The 27201-nt window shown below is 43.1% G+C and overlaps 2 protein-coding genes across 3 annotated transcripts in view; one reads left to right on the top strand and one right to left on the bottom strand.

Annotated features, from left to right (window-relative positions):
- BACH2 (BTB domain and CNC homolog 2) overlaps positions 1-4658 on the top strand; it is a 390487-nt gene extending 385829 nt beyond the window's left edge. For both annotated transcript variants that reach the window (XM_027551387.1, XM_027551386.1), the window contains one exon: positions 406-4658. In XM_027551387.1, the coding sequence (XP_027407188.1) occupies positions 406-891 (486 nt within the window). In that variant the 3' untranslated portion in view covers positions 892-4658. The remainder of the gene's footprint in view (positions 1-405) is intronic.
- A 5408-nt stretch (positions 4659-10066) lies between these two features.
- GJA10 (gap junction protein alpha 10) lies at positions 10067-22036 on the bottom strand. The gene is made up of 2 exons (XM_027551388.1): positions 18215-22036; positions 10067-11493 (listed from the first exon to the last, which is right to left on the bottom strand). The coding sequence occupies exons 1-2, from the start codon at positions 19655-19657 to the stop codon at positions 11455-11457; spliced, it is 1482 nt and encodes a 493-aa protein (XP_027407189.1). The 5' UTR covers positions 19658-22036; the 3' UTR covers positions 10067-11454.
- Positions 22037-27201: the final 5165 nt, after the last annotated feature.

A 27201-nucleotide genomic window follows, 5' to 3' on the forward strand; every position in this document is an offset into this window, starting at 1 on the left:
CGAGTCAGTGATGCCATCCAGCCATCTCATCCTCTGTCATCCCCTTCTCCTCCTGCCCCCAATCCCTCCCAGCATCAGAGTCTTTTCCAATGAGTCAACTCTTCGAATAAGGTGGCCAAAGTCCTGGAGTTTCAGCTTTAGCATCATTCCTTTCAAAGAAATCCCAAGGCTGATCTCCTTCAGAATGGACTGGTTGGATCTCCTTGCAGTCCAAAGGACTCTCAAGAGTCTTCTCCAACACCACAGTTCAAAAGCATCAATTCTTCGGTGCTGAGCTTTCTTCACAGTCCAACTCTCACATCCATACATGACCACTGGAAAAACCATAGCCTTGGCTAGACCGACCTTTGTTGGCAAAATAATGTCTCTGCTTTTCAGTATGCCTCTTTTTCCTGTCTTATCCAGGTGTGTGAGAAAGAGAAGCTGTTGTCAGAGAGGAATCAGCTGAAAGCATGCATGGGAGAACTGCTGGACAACTTCTCTTGCCTCTCCCAGGAAGTCTGCCGAGACATCCAGAGCCCCGAGCAGATCCAGGCCCTGCATCGGTACTGCCCTGTCCTCAGACCCGTGGGTCTTCCCACAGCCCCCAGTATTAACCCCACGCCCCTGAGCGTGGAGCAGAACCTTGCCGCCCCTCAGTGCGCGGTGGGGGAAAGTGCACCCTGCTGCTTGGAGCAGGGGGCAGCGGCCCCCGGCCCTCCCTGGGCCCCCAGCAACGCCTCAGAGAACTGTACTTCTGCTCGGAGGCTGGAAGGCACTGACCCAGGGACCTTCTCTGAGAGAGGGCCTCCCCTGGAACCCAGGAGCCAAACGGTGACCGTGGACTTCTGCCAGGAAATGACTGATAAGTGTACAACGGATGAACAACCCAGGAAAGATTACACCCAGTGACGGCCTGCCCCCGAGTTCTCAGCCCTCTCCCACACAGGTGTCCTTGGGTCAGGCTGCGGTGCTGTTCGTCTGTCGTCTGGAAGAACCGAGAAGGAATCTGGTGCACACTACAGCGGTCTTAGCAGCAATACTGTTTCTTAGTATTCTCTCCTCCCTTCAAGCAGGAGCAACATATAGTTACCTTCACAATGGTGCTACCCCTTGTTCAGGCAAGGAAAGACGACAGTGGCAACGCTGTCTGTCTGTGGGTTCATTTCAGTCTTTACAGGGATAGATTATAACACCTCTAGGACCCAACCACGGATTTCTTTTCTCAGTGGCCCATGTCACAAACCCTATCTCAGGAATTTCTTCTGAATGTTCAACTTTTTTCATGGAAGACAGCTTCTATACACATCAAAGTTTTATAGCTAGACTGTACATATTATATATATAATATATATGAAATATATTATCTCTCTCCATATGCAAAAGTCCTGCATGCCTCAATTTTCTCATCCTAAAACTGGAAACTTGGTTTCTCGTTTATAAACAGGTTCCAACATTCCTCTTCTTTTGTCTCTGATGCTAGAACCGGTTTGTAACTGTTAACCTGGTCGTTTTTCTTGCTTCACAGTTGAAGTTGTGCTTATTTATGGACAGAATTCAGTGTTGGAAGCTTTCTTTGACATTTTATTTCAGACCTTTTATTTTTTTGTTGGTTTAGTTTGATTTGGGCACTGTCAGACGGTGCCAGTTGAGTATCATAGGTTTTTTTTTTTTTTTTTTTTGCGGATACTGTACAGTCAAGGTCAACTTTGCCACTTGCACTGAGTTTTGGGTCAAACCTATTTTCTTAAATGAAGTTGTCACTTCAGTATAACTCAAGTAAACTGTATATTCTTTGCTCTTACTTCAAAAAGTAAAACAGCTAATTAAAAAAAAAAAAAAGCACTCAGGTGATAATTATGTAAGAAAAACAATCTTGCCAAATAATGAATTCATCCTAGGATGTAGACAATAATCTGCTTGAATATTTTTATATCTCACCTCCTCCCCACCTTTTCCTAAGCAAAGTTAAAATGCAGAGAGTTCAGAGTTGATGTTCAGATTTCTAAGTGGGGAAAGAGTTTGGACATCTCACTGGAAAGTGCATTGAAACAGCGGGAATCGTCATGTTATACCGGAACTCAGCAGGCTTTGGCTCCTAGATACCAAGTTAGAACTGGTTTCTTAGACAGGGAGTAAGTCCCATTCATTTCAACACTGCCCCAGGCCTCTGCCTGCTCTGGATGTATAGGACAAGTAGGAACTTCTCCTTCAAAGGACTTGGCTGCTTGGCCACCCTGCCCCGGACCTGCCTCCCCTGGGACTCACCTGAGGGGGTTTGAGTCATCGCCCTGGGGGTCCCACCTTTCTGCGGCTGTCCTGGGGTTAATGCCGCTGGCCCCGCCCAAGTAGGAGAGAGCAGGACAGTTGTAGCCTGATGTCTGTTCCTGGCGCAGACAAAAGTATTTCTTTGTCCCTTCTTTCTCCAAATGCTTTAAGTTGCATCCTGAGGTTTTCCCACCAATTTTCTTGGTCTGAAGGCAGATTTCATCTGAGGCTTTGGACACGATGCGTCCAGGAGCCCTCCCTGCCCCTTACCCCCACCACGCACCTCCCTACTCTCTCCTGATGATGATTTCCTTCTTTTGCTGCAAAACCAGTTGGCTTGCAACCCACAGAGAGTGGCTTCCCTTGGCTCAGGGGGCGTGTGGGCCCCTGGCTGCGTTTACAGGAAGGGGTGCAGACCCCTTGAAGCCTGTGTTGGGGGAGAGGTCAGCACCCCCTCTTCTGTGGGTCCTCCAGCTTGGCTGCGGGGAGGAGTCCCGAACAGTTTAATGTGGGGGTGGGGTGGTGGGCTGTGGGGACTAGATGGTTTTGTTTCTTCATTTGTGCCATTGTTTGGACGATATTAAAGCTGCATGTGAAAGGGGAAATTAGTATATGACGTAGGCGAAAAGTGAAATCATAGTAACATGTTTTAGTATTATTAACTTTTTTCTGTACAAATATTAGTGCTAAATGTTTAAATATGTATGAATGCCAGAAATTTGTTGGTTCATGCGGTAGGGTTTAAAAAAACAAAAAAAAGGCTTTTCTTTGAAAATAGTTCCACTTTTAGAACCTGCCTCTGGGTTTTTGTTTTTTCTTGTGTGTGTGTGTGTGTGTGTGTGTGTGTGTGTGTGTGTGCACTTGTCTAAGATACGTTTTGCTCCTGCTGAGTCGAAGCTGCGGTTTCTGTTGTGGCTGTTGGAATTTCTTGGCCTAGTTCTGTGCTTCTCTGAGGTTTGCCTTTGGGGAAAACTGGGGACAGCTCCAGTTTAAACTCAGTGTGAAAGCCGTGATCCATCATAGGTGTGTGTTCTGGTGGAAGAGTTGGCTAAAAGGTTTGTTTGTTTTTTTTTTTTTTTGGTTTTTTAACTCTCTTGTTGCCTTTTTTAAGTGACCTCCTCTTCTTTTAAAAAAGGAATGTTTTCTGCTCATATCATAACCAGGTCCAAACTGGCTCATTGCTGTGAATGACCCTGGTACCCACTCATGTGCACCTGGTCATCTTGACCCCGTTTTGAACGCCCCCCTTTCCTTTGTCCTGCGCTGCTGGCTTCCAGCTGGGGAGGGGGTTCCTATATTTCTCTCCCCCAAATTCAGCCCATGGCCTCCTCTGGCCAGCTCCTGCCTCAAATGTCTTCCTCTTCCCTAACCACACCCTTGCCATGCCTGCCATGGGAACCAGTTAAAAACACTGCTGGAGAAACCGTCTTTCGATTTCTTGGAGATTTGAACAAGTTGTTGGAATTTGGTTCACTGTCCACCAGGAACAGCGACTGGCTTTTTTCAGTTGTTGACATGACATGTCTGTGTCTCTTACTGGTCTGAACCATGTGCTTGTCAAGATTATTTCCAGGTTGATTCAAAGGGAGGACTAGCTGGGGACCAGGGTCCAGGTTGCCTCAAGTGGAGTTTTAAAACCAGCCTGTCTCCTTTTCCTGGGATCCATTAGTGAAACCCGAGTCTTTTATGAACGAGAAAAGCAAGTTAACAGCAAGGAATAGTGTTTGTGTGGAATGGTGACATCTAGTTGTACCATTAAGGTTCTATCCTTACAGATATAAGGAACTCTGGCATTTATATTCCAGCCATGAAATGTTCAGGAGGGTCCTTATGACAGGAAATTGTGTCTCCAAGTGGCCGGGGTAGGCATGGGCTGCTGCAGCAGGGACAATGGAGGTGATCCTGTGGCTACTTAACATCTGCCTGAAACTAGTCCTCCCCTCGGATCTGCCTTTTTTCTGCTTGTGTCTCCAGACAACCTCACTTCGTTCAGATTGGTCCGGCTTGGGCAGGTGCATGCTTTGCTGTATATGTCTGTTTCTCTGCGTTATCTGGGGGTGCCTTGAATAAAATAACTTCATGACATACTGATTCTGGAACAAAACCATGGCAAAAACAAACAAACAAACAAAAAAAGCTGGAAAAGTGACTAGGCCACCTGCTCCTCCTCTTCTGGGTTCCCTTACTAATGACTCAGGCATCAGAGGTGATGCTGCCGTAGAGAAGGGTATTTTGTATAGTGTACAAGTAATTTATTAACTGTATTTCTAAAGGTATGCTGCTTTAAAGATGCACTATGATTTTGGATTTAATCCTTGTGTTGCTTTCCCAAGGAAGTAAAAAAAAAAAAAAAAAGGCTGATGATTAGTATGTCAGCTGCCACTTCTCCTTGAAAAGGAAGGCAGGGACCAGCAACAGAATTCACATGAGGGGACTTCTAAAAACCAGGTGGGCACACTGAAGTCCAGTGCTATTATCAAGAGGTCTAAACCTATACTTTCTCTCTAAATGCTTTATGATTGCCAATAAAGAAGAAGAAATGAACAGACAAAGGTGCGAAAATATACAGCTTTGAAGAACCCACTTGCGCCTTCAAGCTGATCCATGTGCTAGATTATGTAGCATAATCCTTTCAAAAGGAGTAAAAACCTGCAAAGCTCTTTAGACTCCCTATTGGTTCCCTGCTGCTACTGCTACTGCTAAGTCGCTTCAGTCATGTCCGACTCTGTGCGACCCCATAGACGGCAGCCCACCAGGCCCCGCTGTCCCTGGGATTCTCCAGGCAAGAACACTGGAGTGGGTTGCCATTTCCTCCTCCAGTGCATGAAAGTGAAAAGTGAAAGTGAAGCCACTCAGTCGTGTCCGACTCTTAGCGACCCCATGGACTGTAGCCTACCAGGCTCCTCCGTCCATGGGATTTTCTAGGCAAGAGTACTGGAGTGGGGTGCCATTGCCTTCTCCCTAGCTCTGTACATTATAACCGTTTTCAACTAGGAGCCACTTAATAAATGACTTCAAACTGCACCAGTAGAACTTAACATTTGTTGGAGGAGTTGCTGATCAAGAGGACAAAAAGAATGAAGTTTTGTCCTCAAATCAGTATAAACAGGCAAAGAAACACAATTTTTTTTTTTTTTAAAGAATAAAGCTATTCACTGGATCATGAGTTAGTCTTTCTTCCCCAAATTGAGGATTTTGCTGTGGGTTCCATTACTGGCAAGTCAGTGCTCAGTGGGAAGCCTTTGTGGAATTGGAATTCGTGCAGGCATTGTGTGTGCCTGGAGGCATTCTGTGTGTAAGCTGTGTGTGCCGAATACTGCCCAAGCTATCTCCTGACCCAAGCATCGAAGACGGATGCTGCAGAATAAAATATATTTGTACACAAATAGTGCGTGCAAGCAGTCTTTGTACATAGAAAAAAACCTATTGTGGCAGATGGAGGATAAATTATTCGACTGACGGTGCAAAAACATTTCTTGCAAAGAAAAGTAAGTGTATAGTATTTTCCTAAACTCCACCTTGGAGATAGTATTTATAGCAAATGAGTATCAGTGCATTTTCATTGTCATATGACAAGGATGCTGCCATGTTGTGAAGAAAACCCACTCGGTTGCAGAGGCCCACCTTCATAGCTCTGGTTTCCTGTTTCGACACCGTGTGTGCGTTTCACTCTCCAGCAAAGGACAACCAACTTTGACTTTCCTTTCCATTCCAGTGGACTGACCTCAGATAACACAGTGGCCTCCTTAGACACAGAAGTGCACCCAGAGTATGCATTTCAGGTAGACTCAACTGCAGCACCGGACGCTCCTGTGGGGACAGGAAAGAGTGAAGGGATTTGGACAAAGAGAGGTTTTCTTCCTACAGTTTGATGCTAAGTCTTCTACCAAAACATGCCTGGAGGCAGAGGGGTGACCTCCACGGGAGTCCTAACAGTGCAGTGTGCATGTGTGAACGCTGAGAGGCCCATTCACGCCCCGGCGTAAAAGACCTGCCACTTCTAGTGAGAGATTCAGACGCTTCCACGGGCGTTCAGGAGCTTCGGGCACTGGTCAGACACGGTGAGCCGTTCAAGACAAGTGCCACCTTTGCTTGTGAGGTCCTATGGGCCTGTGAGAATTTGTTCCAGAACCAGTCTAATGCAAGTGCACCTCCAATCTATGCCTTACAAACTCCAGAGGCCATTTTCAAAACAGGGTTTTCTCAGTGTATGCAAGGGGCTACTGCCCCTCTCCTCTTCCTCCCCAGGTCAAACAATACGGACAGTTTTCACACATATCTACCTGTATAACCCTCTGTACCTCTCATAACTGGTCAACGACTGTAACAGGTTACATCAGGTGTTTTTCTACATACTTTTTACACAAATTCTATGCGATTAATGTAACTTAATTCAATGCATCATTTTGTTGTACTAGTTCTTAGGCTTGTCTTTTTATTTCCTAAGTGATTGTGGTTTTTTCTTGTGGTTTTTATTGTAAAAATGAAATGGCTGTTGATGCTTATTCTCTGTAACTAAGAATTTTTACCTTTTTTGGGGGAAGAAAAAAAGCATTGTTATGAACTAATGAATGGAAACTTCATTTACTCATTGTAAATACACTATTGTGCAAAAAAAAAAATTCACTCAATTGAATTGCTAGTGTTAACTGAATTTTGTCTAGACACCATTTCTGTTGATGAAATAAAGACATATCATTATGCATTGTAAACTGATTTTCTCTGATCCCTGTGTTGGAGATTATAGAGCCAGAGGCCTTCGGAACGGTTTCCTTCGAGAGAGGCCATGCCTCTCCCTTGTTTGGACCCTTACCTGCTACCTGATTAATCTGATAAGAAATCTTAAAAGTGTGATAATGCTAAATGCAGTTCTTCAACTCTCAATTTAAAAAATCCTTAATGCCTTTGAGAGTAGACAAAAGGCACTAAACCCAGTTTCCTGGTTTTGATATTGTGCTATCATTATGCAGAAAGTCACCTTTGGGGGAAGCTGGATGAAGAATATTGCTTCTTACTAAGGCATGTGAATCTATATCTCATAATAATAGGTTTAAGTGAAAAAGCTAAATGAATGCAAATGGGGAAAAGGAAAAACCAATGCCAGATACAGTAAATTGCAGGGCAGAGAGTTTAGAATTGGTTAGGGCAGAAATACAGCTAAGCCAGAAAAGAATATTTGATCACTTTGAGTCTGAATTTTGCTGTAAAGGGAAAACGAGATACTGAATGGCGGGCAGCCCAGATGACGTGAGTACGCTGGACTCATGAGTGGTCTGGCAGTGAGGATGGAGTCATGTGATAGCAGGAGATAGCTGAGCTGCTGGGATCTGAGCTTCTGGAAGTGCCCAACTCCATTAGCCAGGTGGGAAAACAAATTACCAACTGCTAAACTCCACTCCCTCCATGGGCTCCCCACTGAGGCAGAGCTTCAGGGAGCATCTAACAGGATTAGCAAATATTCTCTGTTGTGAAATCACCATGGTCCAAACATCTCAGGTGTCAGTTCAGTTCAGCCGCTCAGTCGTGTCCAACTCTGTGATCCCATGGACTGCAGCACGACAGGCCTCCCTGTCCATCACCAACTCCTGGAGTTTACTCAAACTCATGTCCATTGAGTCAGTGCTGCCATCCAACCATGTCATCCTCTGTTGTCCCCTTCTCTTCCTGCCTTCAATCTTTTCCAGCATCAGGGTCTTTTCAATTGAGTCTGTTCTTTGCATCAGGTGTTAGAGGTTAAGAAGAGAGTCCTTTGCCTGAAGGCATGAAGTTATTCAGTCCATTCTGGGGAAAGGGTGGGTCATGATTCCAAAATTCTCTGTAGGAAAACCTGTTCGTTTAGAACCAACGGTTATTTGCACTTTCCACCTGACTTCAGTGCTTGTGGCAGGGAATGACCACTGAGGCTCTTACATCCTGCAGAAGGGAAGCATTCAAACACCACCCAGCCCCAGATGGGCAGCAGTCATTCTCTTTCCTACTTTATTTTTTTTTAATTAATTAATCTGGCTGCATCTGTTCTTGTGGCAAGAAGGACCCTTCTAGTTGTGACATACAGGGTCATTTTTTTTAATTGTGATATGTGGGATCTACTTTTCTGACCAGGGGTCGAACTCCAGCCTCCTGCATTGGGAACATGGAGTCCTAGCCACTAGACCACCAGGGAAGTCCCTCTCTCCCCTACTTTGAATGTGCACCTTAGGTGTGAATAGAATCTACTTCTAGAGCACAATGAGGAGTCTCAGTCTGCCTTCTCCCTGTCAGCAGGTCTAGTGCATGTTGTTTGGAAAAAACTGAGCTGTTCTTGGAAATAGTTCTAGAACTTTTCACTCTTCTGCAGCTCATCACCCCAGCCCCTCAGTTAGGATGCATTACCATGACCGTACTCCATGTCTCCCATAAGCTTGTGATGGTGTCCAGAGTGGAATGGGCTTCCAATTCTCTGCACTGAGCACCTCTGTTTTCCTGGCATAAATAAATATCATAATTCCTGGTATCAGGGAATCAAGGTCCTGAGAGATGGAGAAAGCTGCACTTCCCACATCCCACTATGAAAGTGTCTTTCCTTTCATTTGAATCAAGAGCATCATCCCTTCTGTCCCCTTCCCCACCCCTGCTCCTACATATCTGGACATCCACTTGCTGCTGAAGGTCTGCTCAACCAGAAAGAGGCAGGACTGTTTCTTCGTGGCTAGTTTTCACTCTCTCCCCTTGAAGATAAGTGTACCCCTGAGGCACTGACTTTCATCCTAAAGCAATGGCTGGAAACCGTCAGAGATACAGCAGCATTTACTGGAAGCATTACATTTACGCTGTGTCGTTTTATTTTTTTTTAAATCTCTATTTGTGTAGTACAGTTCATGACCCTATAAAGGCTTTGGAGAGTGAAGAAAATTTAAATTACAAAAAAGGGGGGCGGTGCAGGAGAGGTGGAGAACAGTGCCATGTAGGCTTCTGAGTCTCTCATAATTAATGTGTTGACAAGAAAGGACAGGACACCAGGGAATAAGGAACAGACTGGGGAGTTGGAAGCGATGGGTAGTGTCTGGTCTTTGGCATCTATACATAAACATACGTTCGCTCAACCACCACTGGGCTACATACTGGCCATCCAAAATTTAAAATGCACAGCCTTACACTAAAAGTCCTCACAGGCTCGTCGAGGAAACAGATGTGTCAATAAAGCATTGTGCAGGGGCTGCTGATGGTTATGGGCAAGAGAGAGAGTGCGGGGAGTATGGGCCTTAGAGCAACAAGATCTGGGTTTGAATTCCAGCTGTAAAGCAGGGACTTCAGCCAGAATTTAGCTATGGGGCAAGTTACTTGATCTCTCTAAGCTTTCTCTGATCTATAAAATGGGGACAAACAACAACTTTACACCGCTGTTGTATAGGTTTGGAGAAGGAAGTGGCAACCCACTCCAGTATTCTTGCCTGGAAAATCCCATGGACGGAGGAGCCTAGTAGGCTACAGTCCATGGGGTTGCAAAGAGTCTGACACGACTGAGCGACTTCACTTTCATAGGTTATAGATAATGTGACTTAGGCACCTGGAATATGGAATGCCCCTGAAAATGGTACCTAACTGGGCTTGGCCCTGGCATCATTTTCATCCTCCTGGTCTTCACACGCTCTTTTACCAACTCCCTGCAGAAAAGACCGAACACTGACTCACATTTCCACACCTCATTTCCTCCTCTGCCAACTCAGAACACAGAAGACTCAGGAGCCATTTGGGCTAAAAGCATAGACCAGCCCCTACCAGTGCTGAGCTCCCTTCTGCAACACCCCAGGCAGTTATCCAGGATAGAGTTCTCCAGAGAGACAGAACCAATAGGAGATTTTATTAGAGAGACAGATACAGGTTGATTGATTGATCGACTGGATGATTTGTTGGTATTGATGCATACAATTATGGAGGCTAAGAAATTTCACAATCTACATCTTTTGTTAGCTGGAGGCCCAGGGAAGCTGGTGGTATAGTTTTGAGAACTGCAGAGTCAATGATGTAAGTCCCAGTCCAAGGGAGAAGACTGACATTCCAGCTCAAGTAGAGAAAGCAAATTTATCCTTCCTCAACCTTTCTATTCTGTGCAGGCTCTCAACAGATTGGGGGCTGGTCTGTCACACTGGGAGGGCAATCTGCTTTACTCAGAGAGTACAGAAGATACCAGGAGGGAGGGAATGAACGTGAGGCAGGAGCCAGCCCATGAAGGCTCCATGTGCAGGCTAAGGAGTGCGGATTTTGTGCCTTTGGAACGAATTGATTCTCCTGATAACCTGAAACCTTTGTTAGAAGGTGTGTGGCCAGAGATAGGAGAGTCTGGCCATAAGACGGAGGATGGAGGAGCTAAGTGTCTCCTGCCTTGGGAATTCACCCCACCTTTATGATTCTCAGAACTCAACCAACCAGCCTCACAGATTGGAGAGTTAGTGGAATCACAGCATGCTCTATAAGAAGTGTTCAGTGCTTTCTGCTGGATGGCTCGGGGCCCCTGGGAGGGTGGGGTGCAGGAGGAAGCGGTGCCAACTCCAGTCTCTCCTCTGGAGGTCAGTAATGAGATCCCACCAGCACCTGTTGGCCCACAGTCATGGCATCACCACTGATGATGTATGAGTCCAACAGAACGATAAAGTCATGCAATGCCAGTGTTCACCAGCGTTGTCATCCATATTTTATGTCATAGCATGTAGGTATGAAGATGCAGCTGCTTCATCCCCAAGAAATGCCAAGGTGATGAGAGGAAGAAAACAAGAATCTCCCCTCCCACCTCCTGTGTACAGACAGGAAGTATGCTGAGCCCAGGCTGCGGGCAGAGCTCCCAGGCTGCTCTGGACCCATGTTCAAGGGTCCAAACTGCTGCTGCTGCGGAGTCGGCTGCTGGCCGGGAGGGTAGTACATCCCACTTCTCCTCCCTTCAGGTGGCAGCTCTGGCCCCTAGATTTTCTCTGATGGAATAGAGTGCCTCCCTGGTGTACGCAGAGCATCAGATCAGCTTCAGGAAGTGTGGCCAAGTAGGGCAGCGAGAGGCTGACCCCAGAGGTCAGGGGGCCCAGCTGGGAGCTTCTGATGCACAGCCACTGCCTGACCAGGGGTTCCGGAGGGGATGGTTCTGAGTTTCTCCTGCAGTTTGAGCTCACAGACATACAACTTTTATTTCGCAGATGCCAGCTCTCTCCTGGGTTCATTTTTTCTGATCCCAGGCATGGATTATTTTTTCATAATAGATGAAAGTTCTAGAAGCATGTTCTGAAACAAAACGAACAAAACAGACTCAGAAGGGCTAGTAAAAGCTAGTCCTGCCCACCCACCCAAGACTCTGTGTGTGTCACAAATATCCTAAATCCAAACAAAACCCTCTACAGAAGATAGTCCCCTCCCCACATCACCCAGAGAAGAATGTCCAGGTAAGAGGTTCTGTTCCCAGACAGCGTTGCAGCATAAGATCTGAATCCCACCTGCCATCTCCTCCTCCTCTTCCAGTTGTGCTTGTTGTGTCCAAAATCCAGGTCTAAAACTAAAAGGCCAACCTTTTCCTAATCTCCATCTTTGTCCCCTCCACAACTAACCAGAGTTCCTGACTTTGCAATAATGTGGAATGGGAACATGGATCCAAATGTAGATGATTCATTTTGTAATAATCGATCCTAAAAATAGACTACACTTAGGCTGACTGTAATGCAGGAGACCTGGGTTTGATCCCTGGGTCGGGAAGATCCCCTGGAGAAGGGAATGGCTACCCACTCCAGTATTCTTGCCTGGAGAATTCCATGGACAGAGGAGCCTGGAGGGCTACAGTCCATGGCTCACAAAGAGTTGGATATAACTGAATGACTATCACTTTCACAGGGAGAGCAAGAAGCAGCAATGGGAAAAGGAACTTGGGTTGGGTCAGACAAGTTTAGGGTAAAATTCCAGCTCATTCACTCATTCAATAAATATTCATTTATGTTCCTGCTGTGTCCCAAAGACTGTGGTTTACCACATCCTAATTGCATGACTTGGACAAGTCATCTACTTCCTTATTCTTAAATGGAAATAATCACAGGGTCACAATGAGGAAACCCATGTCAGTGTCTAGACCAGAATCAGGGACTCCATAAAATGGGAGACTTTCTCCCTCTTCTTTAGATTCTTTGGCAACTGATATATTATAGAAAACTTCTCTAGTAAAAAGTTCAATAAATTATAACAATCAGCCCTCCAAACATCCATCTAATTACCCGTGTTGATAATGCTGTGTCAAAAAAAGACCTTCTCAAATGAGGCAAAGAACCTAGAAGTCACAGAGATTTTAGATTTAGTACAATATTAAAAGTTTAAAGACACCATACACAACGATAAGAAATAAGCAGACTGGGAGAAAATCTTACAATGTGTATATTGACAAGGCATTAATATAATACCATAAAAGAGCTCCTAGAAACCACAGGAAAAACAAATATCTCAACAGAAAAATAGACAAGGATAATTCATGATAGAAATACAGATGGCTAATAAACATAGGAACAACTTTACTAGTGATCATGGAAATTTAAAGTAAAACAAAGGGAAACATTTCTAGTTTATCAGACTGAGGGTGGGGATAGATAATGACTGAGTGTGGAGATAGATAATGTCTGAGTGTGGATAAAAAGTGCTAATGTGCTGGAAAGAGGATAAATTGGCATAGTCCTTCCTGAGCAAAAATTGGCAGCATCTATCAAAATGTAAAATATGCATGCCTGTTAAAACCAATAATTCCACTTCTAGGTACCTATCACAGAGAAGGCGATGGCACCCCACTCCAGTACTCTTGCCTGGCAAATCCCATAGGCCGAGGAGCCTGGTTAGGCTGCAGCCCATGGGGTCGCGAAGAGTCTGACACAACTGAGTGACTTCACTTTCACTTTTCACTTTCATGGATTGGAGAAGGAAATGGCAACCCACTCCAGGGTTCTTGCCTGGAGAGTCCCAGTGACAGCAGAGCCTGGTGGGCTGCCATCTATGGGGTCGCACAGAGTCCGACACGACTGAAGTGACTTAGCAGCAGCAGGTACCTATCAAAGTATGTATGAAACATTCATTGCAACATTGTTTGCAGTAGAAAAAAGTTAGAATGGCTAAGTCGTCATTAAGTATCTTATGGTTCACCTATCTCATGGAAAAGCATGAAGCATATCCAACTGAGGCATCTCCATGGGTACTGAAATGAAGAGTTCCCAAGACATCTCATTAATTAATCAAAAGCAAATGGCAGAGACATCTCTACAGCAGGATCACATTTATATTTTTGAAAACATATAACAAATATATATGGACATATATTTGTACTCTAAGACAGATTATGAATGCAGTGAGGGAGGTAGGGGAACACAGCCTGTGCTGTTCACAGAGATGGCCTTTGGTGGAGGGAAATGGGAATTGAGTCCAGGTGAGAGTGAGAGATGAACCCTCATATAGTCAGATTCACATTTTACTCGGTGTCCTTTTATACTGATTGAATGTTTTTCAATGAACATGTATAACTTTAATTTGAAAACTAAGAAAAAAGACTCTTCTTTCAAACCAATAATAGTAGTACCCCTGGAGTGAGTCACACTCCCCTCTTACCTGAGCACTATACAAGCCTCCGAGCTGGTCTCTTGACTGCACTCTTATCCCCTGTCTTGGGCCATTTGGGCTGCTATTAAAAAAAATACCCTAAACTGGGGAGAAATGTAGGGACTTCTCTGGCAGTCCAGTGATTAATAATCCACCTTCCAGTGCAGGGAACATTAATTTGATCTCTGGTTGGGCAACTAAGATCCCACCTTCCTCGGGGCAACAAAGCTCACACGCAGCAACTACGGAGCCTGCAGGCCACAACTGGAATGCCCAAGTGCACAATGGAAGATCCTGAGTGCCTAATGCAGCCAAAAATAGATAAATATTTAAAAACAAAAGAAGAATAGAAATGTATTGCTCATATTTCTGGAGACTCGGGATTCTAAGACGAAGGCACTGGCAGATTCAGCGTCTGGTGTGAGCCTTCTTCCTGGCTCATAGATGGTCATCTTTTCATTGTACCCTCACATGGTGGGTGGGCTAGGGAACTAACTGATGCCCTCTTAAAAGGGCTCTAATCCCATTCGAAAGGGTTCCATCCTTATGACCTAATCACCTCCCAAATGTCCCACTTTCAAACACCATTGCACTGGGGGATAAGGTTTCAACATATGAATCTGGGGGAGACAAACATTCAGACTACAGCATCTCTACAATAGGCTCATCAGAAACAGTGATTTTAAAAATATATGTATCATGGGCTTCCACGGTAGTCCAGTGATTAAGAATTCACCTGCCAATGCAGGGGACATGAGTTCAGTCCCTAGTGTGGGAACTAAGATCCCATAAGCCCTGCAGCAACAAAGGCCACGTGCCACAACTACTGAAGCCCACGTACCCAAGAGCCCATGCTCTGCAACAAGAGAAACCACTGCAACGAGAAGCCTGCACACCACAACTTGAGAGCAGCCCCCACTCTCTACAACTAGAGAGAGCCCACACACAGCAAGAAAGACCTAGTGCAGCCAAAAATAAGTAAATTAATTAAATATATATATGTATCAGACCACCACCATTCCTGTGCCATCCAGCTCGAATTCCTTTCCATGGCCTATAAAGCCTGACATATCAGCTCTTGCCCATTTCAACCTCATCATCTCTAATTCTCCCCTCCATGATCACGCCCCAGGAGTGCTCCCTGGGACCTTAGCACACAGCTCACACCATCAGTCACACTGAGGTCCTTGGGTAGGTGGGGCAACACAGGCAGAGGGATTAGGAAGTACAAAGGTCCTCAGCACTGTGGAGCTACAGGAGAGTGCTCTTTATCGTCACTTTAACATCACAAAAGATCAGAGGTGTTCACAGGGCAATCTTCTTCCTAATGCCAAAATCTTCCTACTCTACAGTGGTAGTTCATATTGGAATCACTGGTGAAGGTGAAGGTGAAGTCGTTCAGTTGTGTCCGACTCTTTGCAACCCCATGGACTGTAGCCTACAAGGCTTTTCCATCCATGGGATTCTCCAGGCAAGAATACTGGAGTGGGTTACCATTTCCTTCTCCAGGGGATCTTCCTGACTCAGGGACTCCCGCATTGGAGGCAGACGCTTTAACCTCTGAGCCACCAGGGAAGGCAGAGCTTTAAAAATACTGGTACTCAGGCTCTTTCTGCAGAGGTTCTTATTATACCATTTTTCAAAGCTTCCCTGCAGATTTAAAGTAGAATTGGGCATGAGAATGACTACTTTACAGCACCTCTGACAAGTGAAGGCATTCATTGATGAATGCCATTCCATACCCTCTCCATTACAGAGGGGAGCATGGGTTCCTAAAACTCAACCAGCCTTCCTCCCCATGCTCACTGGGCCAGGCTAAAAGGACTAAAAGTCTGCTCTTCATGCCTAATGAATTCCATCCTTAAAGAATCAAACTTGATAGAAACTTAATCAATAACTAACAGGCTTAGACTTGAAGAAACTGCGAGATTTCAGTGGTGATGTCAAGGAAAATGTCTTGGAGTATAAATCATGGCTCTTGCAGGTGGTTTTCCTGACCTTTTAAAATAGAGTGGATTTCTTTTGCAGGACAGTTCTCTGCAAGGGGAATGTGTGGCAAAGAAACTGGGGTCTCTACTTGAACTCATTTTATTCTGAAACACCAACTGCTACAATCAGAATGCATCTGACTGACCCTGAAAAATTCAGTTCTCTGGGACCTAATACAGTGTAAAAAACTGTTTATAGTCCATATATTGAAAGTGGATGCCAACAATCCTTTGCTTGATGCACTAATGTCTTTCCTTTTTTTGGCCGCACCATGAGGCATGTGGGACCGAATTTTCACCCCACAGAGATCGAACCCTGCACTGGAAGGTGGAGTCTTAACCACTGGCCACTGGGTAAGTCCCAACTGCTCTAATTTCTCATGCAAGCTCCCTCTGTTTGCAGTAAGTATGATGTGTCAGCCACAGTGCTCTGGAGTTGACAGCTGTGACCTCAATCTCCAAGTCTCCCTAACCATCTGGGGAGTGCAGTGGCCTGTCAACTCTGAAAGAGGCTTGGGGGAAAGTGACCATTAGTAGGAAAGCTCTGTGACCGAAGGCATTATTTATAATTCCTAGAAACATAACAAAGAAGAAAGGGGAAGATGAAAATAGAAAGAGGGCCTGTCACCCTCATCGTCTTTTCTCCAAGTTCTGCAGCATGGCCTGTCTCTCCCAAAATATAATCTGAGATGAAGAAATCTGCCTCAACTAAACACTGCCGTTCTTCCCTCAGTTCTCTGCCAATACAAAGGCTTCTCTCACATGGAAGGAGGTACAAGAGACAGAAAATGATGAAAATTGTCATACTGACTTCACAAATGCAGATAAGAAGCAGGGGTCACTGGCAAGATTACTCTAAGATGGTGAATCTCAACCCTGGTGGCATATTGCAATCACCAAGGGAGTTTTAAAAACACTGATCCTGCATCCCATCTCCAGAGCTTCTGGTTTAATTGGAATTGGATGGGTCCTGGGCTGGAGATTTTTTTTAAGCTCCAGATGACTAACTTAAGCCAGAGTGGAAAACCCTCCCATAGTTTGGCATAGGGTTCCAAGCACCCGTACAATGATCCTAAATATAATCAACCTCCAGAAAAGAGTATAAATTTGAAAAGAAAAAGCATTTTGGGAGAAAGTCTAGGTAGGATGATTCCTTCTCAAGGTATGGCATTAGTGCAGTAAGAAAATATCTCTAAATTCATAGAAGATATGAAACTGGGGTAGAGGGATTCAATTATTATTAACACAAAGAATGAAACAAAGGAAAAAGCAAGTGTGTGGGCTCAACAAAGCAAATCAGCTGAGAAATTCCCCTATTAACATGGGGGATTTTTCTTTTTAATGGGAAAAATAAAGTTCTTAGAAGCAAGCAGTGGGTAAAACATGAGTCACTCTTTTTTCCAGAATCAAGAAGAATCCACAGTAAATATCCATTGTGCCCTATGATAGCCAGGGAATGTTTATTCCATTGTGGCTTTTCAGAGAACAGAATTAAAATCAATACAATATTGATTTTAGTCTTTGTGGAATATGTCACAAATGTTTGTATATGACTTTTAAATGCCAGAATTATTAAAACAGTGGAGTACACCCTCCTTCCTTAGTGAGACAAGGGCAACTCAAGGTTACAAATGATCCCTCCTCTGATTTATATTTTCCATATTATGTTATAAAGTGCAACTCCATTCCAAGCACTCCTCTGTTACACATTATCTAGCACTATGGGTTCTCCATTGCCTCCCTGCAAAGCTTCCATGCCCCCTTCTCCAGTCTTCTTTATCTCTGAAGTTTTCCTTACTACCCTGTGCTCCAGACACACATGGCCCCCAGACAGCTCTGCTTTATCACACCTCTCAGCTTTTGTCCATGTTCTCCTTGTACTGAGATAGCCTTCTTCCATGTACCCCAGTCCTCCCAGGTCTAGAGAAACTCATATCTCTCAAGACTCATTTCAAAAGTAATTTCAACTATAAAGCTTTTCCTGACCTGTCTGTAAAGAACTGACCTCTCCCCCTTTTGCCCACTATACCCTCTAACATGCACACTTACACTTGACCATTTATATGTTTACCTAATTCCCCATCCAGGCTCAGAGAGCTCTGGTGGCAGAGATGGTGATTCATTTATATACCAGCACTTATAAGACTAATTGATAGAAAGTTTTCAATAAGCTTATTTTATGAATTGAGCTTAACTGAATGTACTGAATGAATTTAACACTCCATAAATTAACCTCGCTCTCTCTCTCAACACACACATATACACACAAAGAAGGAGGGAAGAGAAGGCTAAGAAGGGATAAGAAGGCTAAGAAAGGAAGAGAAGGCTAAGAAGAGTCCAGAGGGGGGACACCTCTTATGAAATTTCCATGATCAGTCAGATTGTCTGACCTTACTTACCATGGATGTTCTTCGCCCAGGGGCTGCAGGCAGAAGTGAGGGGCTGTTTTCCCGGTGTGGAAAGCCCTGGCAAGAGCTATTTCGAGAAGTGGAGCTTCCTGAGTCACTGTACAGCTGTCCCTTTTCAGAAAACAGTCTGGACAGGAAACTGGCCTTGCGACTGCCAGGGTAAGATCTGTCTCTTGCCTCTTGGACCCTGCTGTCTGTCATGCTGCCATCGCTGTGTCTGCAGTGACTGTGCAAGTCTGCAAGAGGTTCCCCTGAGGGTTGTAGGTCCTGGGACTGCTCCCAGGGTCCTGTTGTATGTGATGGACAATGCCTAGGAGCCATCTTTGTACCTAGCCAGGAGTGAGGTCTTATATTCTGCAAGCCAAATAAAGAATGGTCTGGCTGCTGTCCTGGGTGCTGAATTCTAGCACTGTCGTCCCAGGGACATGGGCTGTGGACATGGAGCTGTCCGTTGTGCTGATTCTTCTCAGCCCAGTCTTTTTTACTATAGCAAGGGTCTACATCAAGTTGCCTGGCCTGTGGGATATGCCACGTGGTTTTAGAATTCGGCACATTGACTCGGATTACTTGCTGTTGATTGTTGGCTTGAAGTAGGGAGATTTTTTCAGGGAAGGGAGAGCAAGTCATACACTCCTGGGTCACCGAATATTTTTTCAAATGGAACGGAAGTCTTTCATCCTCAATGCCCTCACTGCTGGATTTGTCATAAAGTGCCCTCATGATTTTCCTGATGCCCAGATGAAATATTTCCAGTATGTTGAGAAACAAAGAGATGGCTGCAATGCTATGCATAAAGAGCATGAAAATGGTCTTCTCTGTGGGCCTGGACACAAAGCAATCCACTGCATTGGGGCAAGGAGGTTGAGTACATTTGTAAAGAGGGTGCATTTGAAACCCATAGAGAATATATTGGCCTACCATGAACCCTACTTCCAGCACAGATCTGGTCAAGACATGTAAGACATAAGTACGCAGCAGACATCCTTTCAATGGGACTTTTTGGATCCTCTTCTGCTCCTCTAATTTCCTCAGTTCTCTATCCATCCTTTGCTGATCCTCCAATTCAAGCTCTGGATTCTCCATCTGGGCTCTAAGCTGTGACTTCTTCCTCTGCCTTTCCTTTTCAAAGGCCCTGAGTCTATACAGTGCATGGCCCATATATACTAGAGAGGGAGAAGACACAAAAATGATCTGTAAAACCCAGAACCTGATCAAGGAGATAGGGAAAGCAGTATCATAACACACAGTGTTGCAACCTGGCTGCTGGGTGTTGCAGGCAAATGCTGACTGTTCATCATCCCAGACATCTTCAGCAGCCACACCAAGTATCAGCATTCGGAAAATGAAGAGGATGGTCAGCCAGATTTTCCCCACCATGGTTGAATGGGAGTGAACGTCCTCTAAGATGCCACCCAATAAATTCCAATCCCCCATGGTAAGAGACTAATGTCTGAAACATACAGAAAACACTAAGATTAATAGAATCCAGGTATAATATATAAAAACACGATCAATACAGCAGGTCCTCTCTTCATGTCAATAAAACTATGAAGGATTTTCCAGCCCTAATACTTATGGTTCATGCTTGCTGAAATATTTCTAAGGAATAGGTTTTGGAAAAAATACTAAAGACCCTCCCCAGTCCAACCCAATTCCTTCCTATCCTCTTCTCTCCTACACAAAGTTGACTGTCATTCTAGTATACTCATTGGCCATCATATTTGTACAGTACATTCTATTCCATAATTTTGCTTATTTTTCTAACATATGAGATGCCATATTTACCATACATCCTACAGGGTCTTAAAGAAGTCTCAACTTCTTTAGGAAGTCTTCCCCAGCCATCTCAAGTCAGAGGGATTTTCCCATGTCTGAATTCATACAACACTGGTGCTTGTATTACTCACTTGGTACCGTGCCCAAAATGAGCTTTGTGATAGTTGTCCTATGTTCTCTTTTCTGAAAAGCTACTCTTTTTACAGACAGAGATGCTTTCTATTTCATTTTGATCTTGACATATGAAGGCATCAATAAATAAGAGTGAACTGAATTGTCTTTTCTTTTTAAAAACTCAGCTCCTTGACTCTATCACTGGAAAAATCATCAACATTAAAACCAAGTAGATCCTCATTATATATTATCGATGGCTCCTACTGCAAGACTGAAAATACAAGTAGAGAGAATAGAACTCAGCCAAATAAACCCTCAGGAACTGGCACAGGGTAGCAGTAAAGATTAAGCAGGCTCAGAAGCAGTACCAGCAATGACATATGATTAGATCTACAAAGCCATATCTGAACAGAAGATTTTCATGGAAGCTCTGCTTACTTAGAAGAAAAGTGAATATAACTGCTATGCTAGCAAGCTTGGGAGCTGTGAAAGAATCAAAGCATAGCTGACATGAATGGGTCATTGGGTTCACCTTGAAAAAAACAAGACATCTTTCAAGGTTCAATGAGGTTAAAATACTTGAGGGTTTACAGGCTTCTAATGTGGATGACTTCCAGATATGAAAGAAACAGAGGAAAAACAGGTAAGTGTTAAGTTAAACTAATAATGAAACAATCCTCTCCTTCCACAATTCATTTATTCAATAATGTGTACTATAATTTATCATATAGGCATTGTGCTAGATAGCAAGGAATTCAACAATGAACAATAAATACATACTTCATTCAGGCCTCACAGTACTTAGTCACCAGGAATTCCCAGTAACATATAAAATGGACAGTGAAAAAGTTATGAATATCAAATAAAAAATATAAGAGGAAAAAAACCCACAGAATTGTTATATTTCCCCTACTTATCTCCAAACACAAAAGTAAATTCCAGATGGAATAAAGTATTAAATGTAAAACAATTAAACCATAGAAGTATTGAAGTAAAATTAAAGAGAATGTCCTATAATGTTGAAATAGAAGGAGGCTTTTTAAGTACATCAATACCAGAAATTATAACTAGGGAAAAAATTAGATTTTACCCAACAAAACTGAATAGCAAAAGTGGAGATGTCCAGAAGGTATTTGGGTCTAGAGAATAACAACAAAAGATGCAAACCACAGATAAACAAGCATTTGTAAATAATTATTGAATAGGTTGAGATCACCTAGGGACAAAAAGGAAAAATAAGCCAATGGCAGAACCCTGAGAAACAGCATGGTAAAAAAAGTCTACAAATGAAAATGAGAAACGGCCAATGAGAAAGAGGGGGAAAAACTATAAGGGTGAAGTCACTGAAACCAAAGCAGGACAGAGTTTCAAGGAAAGAACAGTTGACAATATCAAATACCACTATTTAAATCAATTTAATGGGGGGATAGATCATGCCCAGGGATTAGAAAACTAAACATTTATAAAGATGTCAATTCTTTCCAAATTCACTCATCTGTAGCTCACTGAATAAAGTCCTATAAACATATATATGTACATATATGTATATGAGATGTATATATATGTGACTAAGTGTGGAGAGAAGACCCAGAAGGCACACATGAGGAAGTTCATATAGGTTACTGGAGGTCTGTAGGAGAACATGAGGGTGGAAGGAAGAGCGTGAAGGCAGAGGCAAAAAGATAAAGGACACGCTTCTAAGGAAGCACGACTGATTCTCCACTAGTACACACATTTATATAAATGCATACCTGTATGTACATACATATGCATAAACACCTTTTAAAATAAAATTTAAAAGCACTAGGTACCTGTCAGAATCTAGCAGAGGTATTAATGAGTCTTTTCTATTTTACTCCACGCTGCCGCTGTTAAGTTGCTTCAGTCGTGTCCGACTCTGTGTAACCCCATAGACGGCAGCCCACTAGGCTCCCCCATCCCTGGGATTCTCCAGGCAAGAACCCTGGAGTGGGTTGCCACTTCCTTCTCCAGTATTTTACTTCATCACTTGTTCAAAATTCAAAAATTCAAAATGTAGTCATATCTACCACTTGCAAATAAAAGTTAGATTATAAAATTTTGTACTATTGCCTCACTAACTGAAACAATAATTTACTAAGTTCTATCCTCTCATAAAGAGTTTCAGTCCTTTCCCATAATTATTCCTTTAATAATATCTGGCCATTATTCTTTATTAAAAACTAACTCCTTTAGCACTTAAAAAAAAATCTAGAGCTTCTATTTTATATAAAAACCTGAAAGTGAAAAAGCTAACTCATTTTATTAACTTATTCTCGATTTAGAAATCCTAAACTATTTAATGTTCTTCTTGCCACTATCTCTTTAAAATATAGAAATTATAATTTTTAAATAGCAAGAAAACTGGAAATAGGAAATACATGAAACATAAAAGCAATCATGCATATTAGCATGCAAGAGTGAGATCCTTTAGACAAATATTTGTTTCCTCAGGTCCAAGTAATAATCTTGAATTTTCTTTCATTATCAAATAAAATATAAAGAAGCTGGTGCTCCTTTTCTGAGTTTTACTTCAAATATTACCTTTGTATCCCCACAGGAATTTCCTGTATTTCTCCCAAACAAAAGAGATACTATATATTTACCACTTACCTTAGGAGTAGATAAAAAAATGACTGGGCTACAAGAACCTTCAAGTTGGACCATGTGTGGCTAATTAGTGGAACTGCTGCTGGTTGCAGATATAAAGGCTCTGACCTGCTGGCTGTGGGGACCAGTTCAGAATAAGCTCAGTAATTTTGATCAATGGAGTCTAACCTAGTCCTCCCCTGAGGTCAAGATGTCCTTTGGTGCTTTCAAATTTTCTTGTTTTTTCCTAATTGGCATGAGGTTGGAGCCCCTCCTAGTGTACCATATTTGGAAATGAAAAGTGAAACAAATGAGAATTTTCCTTTTTCATTTGTGGGTGATTACAGTGATTTGAATTTCAGTGCATTTCTTTCAGTCAATTGATTGCTCTGTGAATCGATGTCACAGATCAATGGGTCATGTCCAATTTCATCAAGAGCTGCCTGGGGCAAGTCTGGCCTCACCAAATGGGAACAAGTAATAATAGAGTGACAATCAAACCCCAAGTGTTCTTGCAAATCATGTCAGGCTGAAAGGAGAAAGAGCTCAAAAGGAAATTAAACATTTTCAGACCACCAAGAGGGGGCTGTGCCTGTCTGTAGATTATGTGTTCTAGCAATATTCTATTAGGCTGAAACAGGCAGCTCAGGAAAAAATTTGTTTTTTCCAGTAGAGAATCTGAAAACCTTAGAAACCCATCTCAAAGTTTTATAAAGTGTTTGAATTCAGCGAGGTCAAATGATTTGCCCAAGGCAAACAGAGACCAGATCTTCTAACTCCCAGCCCTGCAGAATCTTCCGTTCGTCACATCTCGAGTACATAATCTTACTGTCACCTTAGAGGAGTTGAGAGCAGTGGTGTCACTAGAACACAAGAATGGCTTCAAGTCACAGCTCTGAGGCAAACTTCTAAGCCTGGTCTTTTCCATATAATATATAGAAAGTACATAAAATCATTCCTAAGTATCATCTGCCCATATATTTAGTTTTAAAGAAAGGATGATAATGACAGGTAGACAGGTTGAGGTGGGGAGGTTAAATTTCCACTACCCTGGCACACTAGCCTCAAGTACAAACTGACAGAATTAACTAGAGGTGAAATCACACAATGTATTAATATGTGTATTTGCATAGTTTTGGGTATATTGTCCAAGAAAGCCCTTGACATTTACTCCTAAAGTTCACCTGCACAGTAATGAATTTAAAACCTTAAATGCATTTTACCAGAATCCAAATACTAAATTCATATGTTTATAAGGGTATATAAAATAAGACCTAACATTAGGTGCCTCAAGGGAAGGTAACATGATGAGGAAGAGGTGAGATGAATACTTTTCACGGAATTCTCTAAATGTGTTACCTACTCAAAAAAATAAATGTTCAAGCTAGAAAGAAAAAATAAATAAATAAATGCAACCATACATCTGATTTTTTAAAAAGTCTTCAGCATATGAATCAATCTAATCTTTACTCTTTAAGACTTTGAGCAACTAAGTGAATTATCTTTAAGACAGGCACAGAACAAATAACTCTACAAACCTCAAGAAGTAACTGAAATGTCCTGATGAGGTCAGTAATGTTGGCACTGCACAGCTGTGGGAAACACAGGAGCACCACTGGGTTGAGCTTCATCAAAACTCACCCGAGGGTTCAGCAAAAATTAGCATACCAGAGGCTGAGGATTCACTGTCATAGAAGACAAGTTTGGTTTTGTTTATTTTTCTAAAAGTCCTACTTTTACACCAAAAGTTTTGCTGAATCTGTGGAGTCATTAGTAGGTTTAAAACACACTCAGGTATGAAACAGAAGGGAACAGAAAGGTTAGCGAGAATAAACATCTCAGGGTAGAGAAAGAGGCACAGGTTCATAGCCTCCGCCTTTGTGCTCTCAATGGTCTCCAGTAATCACAATGTCATTTTGTTCACACCTGGTGATATAAACTCCTGTGGGCAGAAGCGAGATCCCCTTAAGACTCATGACTTGCTTTATTGCAGTGGTTTGGAACCAAACCTGCAATATCCCTGAGGTCTGCCTAGACACACATCACCAAGATATCAGGTAATTCACTCAACCCCTAGCTCTTGAAACATTTTCTGCACTTCTTTTTTTTTTTTATGGAGTACTCTCTTCAAAAATGTTTACAATGTGGATCTTTGAGTGATAAATCTTACTGAACTTTCACATGTGAATAACAATATAAATTAACAACTGCTATAAATGAAATGTCTAATCCGAATAAAGAAAACTATAAGAGGTTTAGAGAAAAAAAAATTTTTTTTTAGCTCTAATACTTTAAAAATAGTTTTCTTACAGCAAGCATTGCCCTTCAAAAGAGTAAGGTCAGTATGATTCCTGTTCTTCGCACAATGATCTACTATCTAAAAGTCTTTAGATTTTTCTTATTATCTTTAATATTCCTAATTTCAGTACGTGTCTAGATATGGGGTACTTTTTGCCATTGGGCACCCTATGGTGTCTCAATCTTTAACTTTTCTTCTTCTGACCTTGTGTGTTACTTGAATGCTGGGACATCTACTTATGTCCTTCATCCCACTTCTAGATTCGTATCATCAGTTCAGTCGATCAGTCGTGTCCGACTCTGCAACCCCATGGACTGCAGCACGCCAGGCTTCCCAGTCCATCACCAACTCCCAGAGTCTGCTCAAACTCATGTCCATCAACTCGGTGATGCCATCCAACCATCTCATCCTCAGTCATCCCCTTCTCCTCCCACCTTCAATCTTTCCCAGCATCAGTTCAGTTCAGTTCAATCACTCAGTCGTGTCCGACTCTGCGACCCCATGAATCGCAGACGCCAGGCCTCCCTGTCCATCACCAACTCCCGCAGTTCACTCAGACTCACGTCCATCGAGTCAGTGATGCCATCCAGCCATCTCCCTTCTCCTTCTGCCCCCAATCCCTCCCAGCATCAGAGTCTTTTCCAATGAGTCAACTCTTCGCATGAGGTGGCCAAAGTACTGGTTTCAGCCTTAGCATCATTCCTTCCAAAGAAATCCCAGAGCTGATCTCCTTCAGAATGGACTGGTTGGATCTCCTTGCAGTCCAAGGGACTCTCAAGAGTCTTTTCCAACACCACAGTTCAAAAGCATCAATTCTCCGGCACTCAGCTTTCTTCACAGTCCAACTCTCACATCCATATATGACCAATGGAAAAACCATAGCCTTGACTAGACAGACTTTTGTTGGCAAAGTAATGTCTCTGCTTTTCAATATGCTATCTAGGTTGGTCATAACTTTTCTTCCAAGGAGTAAGCATCTTTTAATTTCATGGCTGCAGTCACCATCTGCCGTGATTTTGGAGCCCCCCAAAAATAAAGTCTGACACTGTTTCCACTGTTTCCCCATCTATTTCCCATGAAGTGATGGGACCACCTGCCATGATCCCAGCATCAGGGTCTCTTCAAATGAGTCAGTTCTTCACATCAGGTGGCTAGAGTATTGGAGTTTCAGCTTCAGCATCAGTCCTTCCAATGAGTATTCAGGACTGATTTCCTTTAGGATCTAGTGATTTGATCCCCTTGTTGTCCAAGGGACTCTCAAGAGTCTTCTCCAACACCACAGTTCAAAAGCATCAATTCTTCGGCACTCCACTTTCTTTATAGACCAACTCTCATGTCCATACATGGCTACTGGAAAAACCATAGCTTTGACTAGACAGACCTTTGTTGGCAAAGCAATGTTTCTGCTTTTTAATATGCTGTCTAGGTTTGTCATAGCTTTTCTTCCAAGGAGCAAGTCTTTTAATTTCATGGCTGCAGTCACCATTTGCAATGATTTTGGAGCCCAAGAAAATAAAGTCTCTCACTGTTTCCACTGTTTCCCCATCTATTTCCCATGAAGTGATGGGACCAGATGCCATGATCTTAGTTTTCTGAATGTTGAGTTTTAAGCCAACTTCTTCACTCTCCTCTTTCATTTTCATCAAGAGGCTCTTTAGTTCTTCTTTGCTTTCTGCCATAAGGGTGGTATCATCTGCATATCTGAGGTTATTGATATTTCTCCCAGCAATCTTGATTCCAGCTTGTGCTTCATCCAGCCCGGCATTTCACATGATGTACTCTGCATACAAGTTAAATAAGCAGGACAACTGTATAGAGCCTTGATGTACTCCTTTCCTGATTTGGAACCAGTCTGTTGTTTCATGTCCAGTTCTGCTGCCTCTTGACCCACATACAGATTTCTCAGGAGGCAGGTCAGGTGGTCTGGTATTCCCATCTCTTGAAGAATTTTCCAGTTTGTTGTGATCCACACACTCAAAGGCTTTGGCATAGTCAATAAAGCAGAAGTAGATCTTTTTCTGGAACGCTCTTGCTTTTCCAATGATCCATCGGATGTTGGCAATTTGATCTCTGGTTCCTCTGCCTTTCCTAAATCCAGCTTGAACATCTGAAAGTTCACGGTTCACATACTGTTGCAACTTGGCTTGGAGAATTTTGAGCATTACTTTGGTAGCATGTGAGA

This window comes from Bos indicus x Bos taurus, chromosome 9 (assembly GCF_003369695.1).
Source record: "Bos indicus x Bos taurus breed Angus x Brahman F1 hybrid chromosome 9, Bos_hybrid_MaternalHap_v2.0, whole genome shotgun sequence".
Lineage (NCBI taxonomy): Eukaryota > Metazoa > Chordata > Mammalia > Artiodactyla > Bovidae > Bos > Bos indicus x Bos taurus.

What these genes read in the sequence shown, in the direction of transcription:
- GJA10 (XM_027551388.1), bottom strand. Translation starts at nt 19,657, where the DNA reads ATGGGGGATTGGAATTTATTGGGTGGCATCTTAGAGGACGTTCACTCC. An exon ending in CTGGGCGAAGAACATCCATG is followed by an intron (nt 11,494 to 18,214) that starts GTAAGTAAGGTC and finishes GTTTTGTTTCAG; the next exon opens with AACATGCTTCTAGAACTTTC.